The following is an 11485-nucleotide window of genomic DNA, read 5'->3' on the forward strand; positions in this document are numbered from 1 at the left end:
TTTGTTATGATTGATTGGTTTTGAATAAAAAATAGACATGAATCTAAACTTATAGCACAAGTTTATTAATTAATAGGTAGCATAATTTGACTTCAATCAATTTCATGGAAATTAGAATGTTTAGAAAGCTAGTAGTAGATTGAAAAATCTAAAGAGTTTTCCTCTTTGAATAAAATAAAAGTGTAGGTAGCATGTGGGGTTACTTTTGATAATGATTGAAACCAAATTTAATGAAATTAATTGGGCAATAATCAATGGTCTTTGCCTTATATGACCAAATGCACACCACTTTGCATGAAATTGATAGTCAAATGATTATACTACTTATAATGATCTTCATATTAGATTTTGGGTAAATTAAAGTACTAAAATTATATATATGTTTTTGGAAATTTTGCATTACAATTTTATCGCTTTCTCTTTCGTATTGGAGCCAGAGATGGGTCAGGCGGTAATTATTTAGAGAAGGAAATAAAAAGTTATAGATGAAGGGGTAATTTTATATGTGTTGAGATTCAAACCCTAAATTTATTAGATGTTATCTTATAAGTCAGATTAATTTCAAGTTTAGACAATTACCATGTTATTTATATATAATTGTATATTCAAATGATTGTTCGGTTTTCACATGAGTAGATTATGAAATCAACTATTGGACCCTATCAGATTGTAAGATGCAATAATATGGTAGATTGCACTCTTAATGAGAGAACTCAAGTTCGAACTTTGGAGATAACATTATTAAAAAAATTGCGGTCACGAATTTTGAAAGGATTAGTCTTCATGGACAATATATATTGCTTTTAAGCCTTTGGTTGGTGGTTTGACTCTCTCACATGCATTTTCCATAATGATGCATAATATTAAGACTTCTCCCATAAGCTTCTGGTAGGTCGTATCTCCACCAACTGAGGTATCTTCCATCTATAAACAGTACATAGCTCTTTGCGGGAGCTGGGGACAATATCTTTGATTGTTGGGGATAGTGTTGGCTATCTGATGGACAACATTTCGTAAATTTCTCTCGAAGGAGTCCATTCCCACCATAACAAAGTATAAAATGTATAAATTGTTTGATATAATACATATAGAATCTAGCTTAAGTGGATTAGAGAAAGGATGATTGTTTTCTTCAACAACTCCCTTATAGGCAGGCATTAGCCCTCGGTAGCTATTAGATAATAAAATAATATACGAGGTTATCATCTATATATTGAACTATAAGCTAGCAAATTAAACTGCTTCAATTACCCATAAACTTTCAACAAGAGCTTTAAATCAATTAATATACCTTCAATTACATGTAATACTATGACACAAATAGGCATTAAAAAACACACAAAAAACAAAAAATGAGCACTAAAAAACACAGTGAAGAAAAAGAATTCACCAAGATTCAAATATAACACCAAGCACATATGAACAATACAAAGCAACCATATAATAATGAGCTAAAACTAGATTATAATTATCATTTAAATTTAGGGTTTTCTCTCTAAGATTATAATTCAACACCTCCCTTTCAATTTACTGCAAGCTGATACGATCATTGAACGCATAGTGTTGAAACATTCCAAGGCAAACCAGAGAGCTTGTATCATTGATAATGTCTTCCCCATATAACAATCCCATTCCATTTAATGAAGAAGAACTGGTTTGCCCTTGAAGCATGTGCTGCTCCATATTTGCTCCATCTACAACACTGCACTGAGAGTTCGTAAACTGGATACTTTGTTCTTGGCTCGAGTACGGTACCGGCACCACCGGGAAAGGCGGCTCAGGCCGGAGATATCTGCCAAGAAGCTTCTTCTTAAGTCTTGTGTTCCAATAATTCTTTATATCATTATCAGTCCTCCCGGGTAACTGTGCAGCAATAATAGACCACCTAACAAAAAAAATCATGCAAGTAATTATAGCGATATATATACTAGTTTAAATGAATATGAATCATTATATTATATATATATACGTACCTACTCCCAATACTGACATAGAGACTACAAATAATTTCATCTTCTTCTTCCGAGAAACCTCCATGTTTGATATTTGGGCGAAGATAGTTCAACCATCTTAAACGGCAGCTCTTCCCACATCTCTTGAGACCTATGTTATCATAAAAAATCCTCTCAAAATCACATCATACACCATACATAAACACATCCATATACATATATTAATATTAGTTTATTACCAATTTTCTGAGGCAAAGAGATCCAGTTTCCACCAGTACCATAGTGCTCAATATATGCCTTGAGCTTGGCATCTTCTTCAGGTGACCATGGACCTTTTTTCACGTTAGCTTTGTCACAGCAAGGAGCTCTACCCATGCTTGTTTTTTTTTTCTCTATCTTTCCATTGAAACAAAGAATTATAGAAGAGAAGAGAGAGGAAAAGGGGTCTAATTAATAATAAAATACATCCATATGATATGTATGTGTATATATTATATACATGTGGTTTTTCAAAAAGGGTGTGTGGCATAAAAGAAAGACTTGGAGTGGTAATAATATAGAAAATGGACATGCCATACCATTAATCAATATTTTAGTTTTTCTTAAAAGGGGCTGCTATTTTTCTTGGAACCATAAGTCCAATTCGAATTAAATCATAGTGTAGGCCTAGCTATGTAGTGGAACATTACGTACGTTTGAATGTGGACATATGGAAATGGAATTAATATGTATATATCTTTGAGGCTAGAATTAATCTATCTATATACTTTATTGATGAATAAAATTATTCCATATTATTTAGTGCTATGTAATACATTGTTGCAGAAGCTTAGGGTTCTATAATAATTCTTATTGCATAACTTTTGCTGTTGTCAAAGATTACGATTTCTTTTGGTATCAAGTCCATTTATAAATTTGGGTTTGGTTATTGGGTGTCAATAAAGAGCAGCTCTCTTATTGATTAAATTTTTGTTCGGCTGGTATTATTGTGGGTTTGAACATATTTAACCGTGTATTATTCTTCGATTTAAGAGTTGAGAGGTTTATAGATAGTCTAAGAATTATATAAAATATATAATATCATAAACAACGCTCATTGGGTTGAGTGATAAGGAGTTAGATGCCTCTTAAGTAAAGTCTCAAATTCAAGTCTTACGAATGAAGAAAAACAACATTATAAGAACTTTGCTCCTGTTTAAGAGTTCAACCTGACTCAACTCTTAATTTAATCGAAACTCAATGTGACTATAGAATATTTAAAGATCTCATGATAATATAATAATTATTATATATATTTGTCATAAAAGTTGTGATAATAGGTAGAAAATTATTCAACATTTCCTATATATTAATTTTTTTGCATTAACAGACTTAATCATGGTTCAAGAGTTCTTTTCCCCTCCAATGGATAAAGAGAAATATGTTGACATATTGCAGAGTTGAAAAGAAGCTAATGATAACTAAAATCTGATCAATATATACACTTTTATCTATAATCATATTAATCCATTATGGACTTAATTTTACAAAGGTATGTGACTAAAATAAAACATTACTATATTAGGTAGGTTAACATTTTTAAATGGGATCCAGAACTTGGATGCTTATATATAAAATTCAATCCATAAATAAGATAATAACGCGTTTCAGTGCACTCGAACTTACGTATTCTTATATTAACAACAATGCTCATACCAATTGAAGTAAAATTCAATCAACCAATACATTTCGAGTTTTGATGAAGCAAATAAGTAATTGAGAGGTAATGAAGTGTTGAAATTGATGAAAGTTTTTCTAGCCTCGTTAGTACGTTTTCTTTTGTTCTTTATTTAGTTAGCTATTAGTATAAGATATTAAACCTATTTAAAATATGAGCCGGTTCAAACTCGAATATTCATGCTCGACTCGTTTTCTATGTTTATAATATAATATATTATTTTATATTTATATAATTTATAGCATATAAAAACTAAATCTATAATAACATATAATACTATAAGATAAATATTAAAATTGTTAAAATATTTATATATGAAATTTTAATAAATGAAAATTAATATAAAAATATGAAATATTAAATTAAAATAATATAAATATTTTTTAAAAATTATAAAAAAATATAAACAAACCTAAAATGAGTTTAGATTAACCATTTACAAATATGGACGGGCTAAGACAAAATTTTAGACTCATATTTCAAGCTAGGACAAACATAATATCATGCTTAAATTTGGCTTGAACCCAACTTGATAAGGCTTATGAACACCTCTAATCATCCAAATGAAGCGGCAAAATTCTAGAAAGTCATCATTTTACTCTTCAAAAACGAAAGTCTTCATTTTTCTTCTTTTATTAAACTTGTTTGATATAAAAATTAAAATAGATAACATTGTTAATTGATTTTTTTAAAAATTGAATAATACTTATTATGGATTAGAATTTTAAACCAAACATTTGATTATTAAAAGTCAAATATTTAATTAGAAATTTAATTTTTAAATTAAACAAGTAGAAAATTAAATTCCTTAAATAAAACGAAAAAAAAAACTAAATTTCAAAAATCTTAAAGAGTGCAAGAGATAGGAGTAAAATCAAACTAGTTATATACAATCATCTTTGAAAGTAGCACCCGTGATCAAAGTAAATTGTTGTTAACTTACACACCACAAATAAAGCTATCCTTGTGATTTGAACTCACGACGTAAAACTTTTAGACAAACACCTGGTACTATTAAATTGAAATTCTGTGATAACCTTCTCCGGTATTTATAAATAAAACCTTGTGTCGATAAGAACTTTAAGGTGTATATTTCAACAATCCCACATATTAATAACATAAAATTTAAAAAAAGAATCATTATCTAATTGTTTATACTCTTCACTACCTTCTATTTTCTTTTCCATTACAAATGGATAAGCTTTATGTAGAGACCCCAATCTCCTAAAAGCATGAAATAATACTTAATAATAAAGAGAAACCTGATCACTAGTGCTTAATGCTTGTACATGCATGCTCCTTTGAGTGAGCAAAAGTCTAATGAAAATATACTTTAATTGAGTAAAAAGAATCATTTTTTTATCTTATAATTGAGTGAAATAATGGGATTAGATTATACGTTGAATTATTAAGGAAAAGAGAAGAAATGCATAAATATATTGATTGCCCTCCAAAGAATATCATATGTTAGAAAGTAGCAACACACACAAAGAGTTTCCTCCAGCCCTCCCCCCAAAAAGAGGAAGAAAAATTACCAAGCAATTGCTGAGCAAGTAAATAACAACATTGGTTTTTTATTTGACCAGTTTAAATTTAATTAATTAAATTGTTGACAAATTTGTAAAAAAAAAATCGATTCAACCGATTTTTAATCCAGTTCTGAGTGATTCGCTAAACCTCGATTTAAAATCAATTTAAAGAAACAAATAAAAAAATTACCAAGTAAGCAAAGTTGTTTAGACCAGACTAGATCAACCAATCGGATTGGGGTACCAATTCAAAAAAGAGCATTGAACTGATTAACTTGAAAACTAATACAAATTAATGGAACCAACCAAAAAACCAGTTAAACCGAACAATTGGACTGAATGTTAATATTTTTTATTATTTATAAATTTTTAATCGAACTGGACGAACTGATTGGACCAATGAACCCGTGGTCAGCCGATTCTGCCACCGATTCACAAAACCTTGCAAGTAAGTGAAGAATAAGGCTTTTAAAATTGGACCAATGGTTGAATTAATTAGATCACCGGTTCTCAATTCGACTAATTCAATTGATCAATTAAACCTTAGTTAAATTAAATTGTTAAAAATTCATTCAACTAGTTTTAAACTCGATTTAGCCAGTTCAAAATAATCCGTTAAAAATTCGATTCAGAATTAGTTCGCTCCTTTGTTCAGGCCAATATACTAACAAATTTTCAGTTCAACTAGTCTGATCGGTTGGTTTGGTTCCAACTTCTATTGTGGCAAGAAAAAATAGATTTAAAATTCCTAAATGTGTAGATGAACAAAGATGAAATTATTAGGTCTGGATTTAACCATCTCTTTAATGTCTCACAACCTTTCCAACCTTTGAATGGGTACCCTACTGCACCTTGGTAATTCAACGATGTTAAATATTCTAGAAAATAAGTAAATACCTTTGTTTGTTTAACTAGTTTAACAATGTAGTCCAACCCATTTTATCTTCTATAAGACCCATCTGTATATTTGCAAGTGCTGAGTGGAGCTGTTGAGATACCACAAATCCACTCTCGCCATAATCCACCCTGCAATAATCCCAATCAAGCAAGCAACAAATGATGCAAAAATACGACTCTGTCATCAACAATGTTTAATTAAGCCCTTTCAACCTTGAACTTTTCTCTAAAAAATTTCAACTTTCAACATGATGTGGAAGTTCAAGGAAGAGCCTTTTCAATGGTGTCGTATGAGAGGCACAGATTTTTCTTCTGTAGTCGTTCTGGTAATTTAGTTGCGCACCATTTAACGTAGATAGTTATGTAGCTGTTTGGATATTTTATTTTTTGTAAAAAAATCTCTCCAATCCCTCTCAATTTTGATATTGAGCAAATTGGTTCATAAAAAAATCAGAACAGTTTAATCCGTGTCAATTTCAAAAATGAGCAACTAAAGACAATTTATCACGGTGCTAATATTTTTCGTCAATTGTACATAATTTTAGTTATTATAAAAACAAATTTATCCCTCAAAGCTTACATATTCTATTAATTTGATCTTAATTGTTAAATTAGCTTGCAACATTATGTAAGGGTATAAAATTGAGGCTAAATTTATTGATTTTTTAGAATTAAAGTCAAATTGACAAAAATGTAAATATTGATGGCTAAATTTGTTATTATACCAATCAAAATTATATATGATTGATGTAAAACATTAGCGCCATGATTAATTGTCGGACACCAATATTTAAATAGGTAACTAAGTAATTCAAGGGAATCAAGTAAGAAAAGAAGATGCACCTTTTCCCATTGAGAGTAATGCTGCCAACAGGCAATACGCAGACAGCATTCCCGCAACAAAAGACTTCGTCGGCATCAAACAATTCCTCAACCGGCACGAGTCGTTCCTCAACCTGTTTTTAAGTGATTATAAATGCAAAGGGCCTAGATCAGATATATACAACTGATATACCCTGTGCATATAAAGAAGATTTTTCAAGCTATCAATCAATCAATATATATATATATATATATATATAGAGAGAGAGAGAGAGAGAGAGAGAGAGAGACTGCAGCTTTTAGAATACGAAAGAATGAGCAAATTGTTCTTACCTTGAAACCTTGGCTGTGAGCAATTTCTATAATACTTTTTCTTGTAATGCCAGGAAGAATTGTTCCTCCTAGAACAGGAGTGGAGATGGTATTATCCTGCAATATATATGTATGTATGTATGTATGTATTACGGGGAATTATTTAATGGCTTGATACTATAGCAGAATTCATAAAACTGCAAAATTCATGGTCTAAATGTATGATATGCCTATGAAATCAATCATCAAGCATCCGTTAAGTCAAAACTCCGTCATACCTTTACGACAAAAACATTAGCGGTAGAGACCTCTTCGAGATATCGATTATGAATGGAGTCGAGATACAGAACATCAGAGAAACCATTTGCTTTAGCTTTAGCCTGTGCCTTCATAATCTATGAAAAAGAAAAAAGATAATAGCCTCAATATACTAAAAGACATGAAGTGGGGTTATGCAAATAAAGTCAGATTACCCCGGCGTAATTCCCTATAGCTTTTATGTTTCCAACTCCTCCAAGGGTTGCACGATGTATATCGTTTTCGACCACCACATTAATCGGCTTCAAACCACCCTGTCATCACGATAATCGTATAAGGTCAATGATAAAGAACTGGGGTACTTGCTATTTGAAATCGATTTGATTCATGCACGAATACCTCAAAATAGTTCCTAACTGGTGTAACATAGATCAAAAAGATGAATTCGGGTGCCGGTGTAAGACTAAGAACAGGTCCATTCCCCATAAGTAGCGGTCGAACGTGTAAAAAGCCTTTATTGGAAGGAGGAATCTGCAACATCAACATAGCATATAACATAAGGTTGAAGTGCTAAAATGCAAACAACAAGCATTTGGTGTCCAATTACCCATCGTTCATTCGCCGATACGGTACTCGTTACAGCTTCCACAAACTGTTCGATAGTCGGTGCAGGCATACACATTCGATCTGCACCAACCCTCATTCGCAATCCATTTTCCTCAACACGAAAAAGTATAATCGAACCATTTTTGTTCTTGTATGCTTTCAAATTCTCAATAATCCCCTACATGAAAAACAAAAAGACCATCAAGAACAATAAGGGTAAAAAGACCTCTCCAATCACCCTCAATTTCAAAATTAAGTGAATTGATCCCTCTCAAAAAATTTAGAACAATTTAATCCCTGTCAATATCGCAAGTGAACAACTAAAGACAATTAATCACGATATTAATATCTTTTGTCAGTTGTACATAATTTTGATTGGTATAGTAACAAATTTAACCTTCAATGTTTACATATTTTATCATTTTGGCCTTAATTCTAAAAATTTAACAAATTCAACTTCATCATTTACACAAATATTGTGGGATAAATTTGTTAAATTAAGACCAAATTGACAAAATGTATAAACTTTAAGAGCTAAGTTTATTATACCAATCAATGGAAAGATTAATTGTCTTTAGTTGAAGACATTAAATTGCTACAACTTCATTGCCTTAAACAATTAGAGTTCCAAGCAAATAACCTAACCTGTCCATAATTCAAGACAGCAGCTGATGGACTAATCTCAATGTTCCCATAATGTCTTAAACCACCATTTGAAAAGCTTCCATCTTTACAACTTTTCATTACATAAATATAGTCTGTTTTCACAGGATTGAATGCAAGGCTATCCCATCTTTTATCCACTGATGTTTCACTATTTCAAAAGAAAACTCTTATAAAAAAACCCCAGTTCAGACATGAATTACGTCGTACTAAAACACATCAAGACGTGCAAGGAAAAAGACACTTTTTTTTTACCTATGACCATCTGATGGAGTGGCTCGAAGCCAACCATATGAAGATGCAGCAGCCAATTGAAGATGATGTTGAACCTGCAAAGAACCAAATTGTTTCATAATGGGGGTGTAAAATTGTAAATTGCTGTTATTCTCTGTACTAAAAAGGAAAAATAAAGAAAAGGGGTTACCATGAAAGAAGAAGAGAATTGGAAAATTGAAGCGTTTGTAAAGCTCAATTGAACATTAAACATCTCTGTTTCTCGGTGTCTTTTTTTTTCTTTTGAGTTTTTTTTTTTGTTTGATATGAACAAAAATTATGTTTTTCACTACAATAATTGTTCTTCTTCCACTTGGGGCATTTTAGACTCTGACACGATCTGTAAAGGTTTTTTTTCGGTTTAATACGTGTAAAGTTGTTTTCTTTGTCTGTTATGGTTTTATATAGTGAAGAACAAGCAAAAAATCAGAGCTTTTCTTGTATATAAAAAAAAGCTTGTATCTTTCTAGTTTTCCCAATGTAGAACTTTCCTGGAAAAAGTTAGAAAAATCGAAACTTTCCTCCATGATTCTTGCGTCAAAAACTAAATTTACTCAAGTGGATAAAATATTGAACCTTGGTAACAACGGTTTTTAAGCAATCACCGTAGAATAAACAAATAAAAAAAAAGGGAGCAATTTTCAGATTTCAATGTTAAGCCTAGCCCACCAATCAATGGATCCATGTTAACCTAGCAATCATCTAATAAAAAATTAATAAATTAATTCATATAGAGTAAAGTAATTATTTATTTTAAAAATTTATTTATTTTTATTTTTAAAATTTATCTTCGCAGATCAGCATAAGATATACATGGTGGATCACGTATAATTGTTCGATTATTTTATTAGCCTTGTCGGTTTTAAATAGAAATGACGAAAATTTTAACATAAAAATTAGATTGTTCTATAATTTTACGATAAAGACTATTTTTTGAATAAAAAGATAAAATATAATCTAACTTTTAGTACAAATATTGTCATAACACTTTTTCCGATTTTAGATGTTAAAAATTAAATTTTATGTAATTTATTCAACCTTAAACACGTCGAAGAACAATTTTAAATTTCAAAGCCCTTAATTTTAACTCAATCTCCATGATAGGTTTCATTTTCTACGAGTGCATTTGGATAAGGCCTGCTCACATGAGCATCGTCACAAGAAGGCTCAACGTCCCCACTAACCCCAAAGTCAAATCATTAGACTTTCCTAGGCTCGAACGAACTTCTTCTTGGCATATAATGTAGAAGTTTGAGCTCCCTCCTGATTACAATTCATAATCTCAATGCCATTATTACCTACAACCTATCCCACGTCTTCCAATACAGACAAATGTTAATCATGGTTCAGGCAATGATCATGAAATGCCTCCCCATTAGCTTTTTTTCTACCAGTTCACCAATAGCAGTAACCCTCTCATCCAAGTCATTTAATCTTTAATTGTATACCCTCATTGTCACGTGTAATTCATCGTCAACCTCTCTCCCGATTGACGAGTCCACTTCTTTTGCATCATGTTTCTACCGGACAACACCTTTACCATTGATTCGAATTCAGACCTTTCCTTAGATTTTGAACTCATATTCTTTTCATCGTCACTAGAACAACAACATTTTAAGATGAGTTTAATGACAGATCAAATTCAACTTTGCCCCCATCTGCAAAGCAATAGTGTCGTTTATCCTTTCTTCATGGTCTGTAACGATTTGGATACTTCAAGCATGATGGGGGATACCATAACAACTAATCCAAGTTCTTCGATTAATAGAAACAACACTCTCACTCCATGACTCAATTTTAAGAAACCATTTCATTAACACATCCCAGTTAGAGACTTTTAAGGGATTGAAACATTTTAACATCATTAAAGGGCAATCATTGTCGTTCCTGATAGTTTGAATGTATCTACGCCAGAGATACCAGCTAAAAGAAGCTTTTCGTAAAGAGACTCAAGAACTGAGAAGTCTTCTATCCAACCGATAGCATAGTGGCTAAGCCAATCCAATTTTTCCGGATTAATTACCCCTTGAATCGTCACCTACTTACGATCAGACTTCTTATTAAGCTCCATATAAGTTTTTCCCTTTACCCCTCTGTCTGGAAGACTGCCTTTCACATTAGTACCCTGACGATTCATATTCTTGGCTTCCCCTTTTGTGGATTGAGAATGATGTTGACCTTTACGTACTCTCTTTCAAAAGGTAGCTTTCTCCCCAGGCCAAATTGACACCAATGCGAAACCCAAATGATCTGAAACCATTCAAACGTTCAATTTTCCTTTTAGCATCCGCCATGCTTTCAAATCTAATGAAACCAAATCTACCCTACCAATGGAAACGAGGTGGAAGGTTATTCACATATACAGTATTGCATCTCCCATGCACGATTCATCATCTCCTATAACGAGGCCTTATTAGGAAACATACATACATACATACATACATATACACTTGAAG

The 11485-nt window shown here is 31.6% G+C and overlaps 2 protein-coding genes across 3 annotated transcripts; both read right to left on the reverse strand.

Moving 5' to 3' along the window:
- Positions 1-1259: 1259 nt before the first annotated feature.
- Positions 1260-2385, reverse strand: LOC105772291 (transcription factor MYB36). Its single transcript, XM_012593592.2, has 3 exons — positions 2192-2385; positions 1974-2103; positions 1260-1885 (listed from the first exon to the last, which is right to left on the reverse strand). The coding sequence occupies exons 1-3, from the start codon at positions 2325-2327 to the stop codon at positions 1528-1530; spliced, it is 624 nt and encodes a 207-aa protein (XP_012449046.1). The 5' UTR covers positions 2328-2385; the 3' UTR covers positions 1260-1527.
- A 3568-nt stretch (positions 2386-5953) lies between these two features.
- Positions 5954-9360, reverse strand: LOC105774663 (branched-chain amino acid aminotransferase 2, chloroplastic). Of its 2 annotated transcripts, XM_012597226.2 has the most exons (10): positions 9181-9336; positions 9012-9085; positions 8739-8907; positions 8095-8271; positions 7887-8018; positions 7703-7801; positions 7508-7624; positions 7251-7346; positions 6939-7051; positions 5954-6224 (listed from the first exon to the last, which is right to left on the reverse strand). In XM_012597226.2, the coding sequence occupies exons 1-10, from the start codon at positions 9241-9243 to the stop codon at positions 6110-6112; spliced, it is 1155 nt and encodes a 384-aa protein (XP_012452680.1). In that variant the 5' UTR covers positions 9244-9336; the 3' UTR covers positions 5954-6109. The 2 variants fall into 2 exon arrangements, with proteins under 2 accessions (XP_012452680.1, XP_012452681.1); XM_012597227.2 differs by lacking the exon at positions 5954-6224 and having other exon boundaries at positions 6975-7111; positions 9181-9360.
- Positions 9361-11485: the final 2125 nt, after the last annotated feature.

This window comes from Gossypium raimondii, chromosome 6 (genome assembly GCF_025698545.1).
Source record: "Gossypium raimondii isolate GPD5lz chromosome 6, ASM2569854v1, whole genome shotgun sequence".
In the NCBI taxonomy this organism is placed as follows: Eukaryota; Viridiplantae; Streptophyta; class Magnoliopsida; order Malvales; family Malvaceae; genus Gossypium; species Gossypium raimondii.

What these genes read in the sequence shown, in the direction of transcription:
- LOC105772291 (XM_012593592.2), bottom strand. Translation starts at nt 2,327, where the DNA reads ATGGGTAGAGCTCCTTGCTGTGACAAAGCTAACGTGAAAAAAGGTCCA. An exon ending in CTCTTTGCCTCAGAAAATTG is followed by an intron (nt 2,104 to 2,191) that starts GTAATAAACTAA and finishes ATGATAACATAG; the next exon opens with GTCTCAAGAGATGTGGGAAG. An exon ending in TATGTCAGTATTGGGAGTAG is followed by an intron (nt 1,886 to 1,973) that starts GTACGTATATAT and finishes TTTTTTTGTTAG; the next exon opens with GTGGTCTATTATTGCTGCAC.
- LOC105774663 (XM_012597226.2), bottom strand. Translation starts at nt 9,243, where the DNA reads ATGTTTAATGTTCAATTGAGCTTTACAAACGCTTCAATTTTCCAATTC. An exon ending in TATCGGCGAATGAACGATGG is followed by an intron (nt 8,019 to 8,094) that starts GTAATTGGACAC and finishes TTGATGTTGCAG; the next exon opens with ATTCCTCCTTCCAATAAAGG. An exon ending in CTATAGGGAATTACGCCGGG is followed by an intron (nt 7,625 to 7,702) that starts GTAATCTGACTT and finishes TCTTTTTCATAG; the next exon opens with ATTATGAAGGCACAGGCTAA.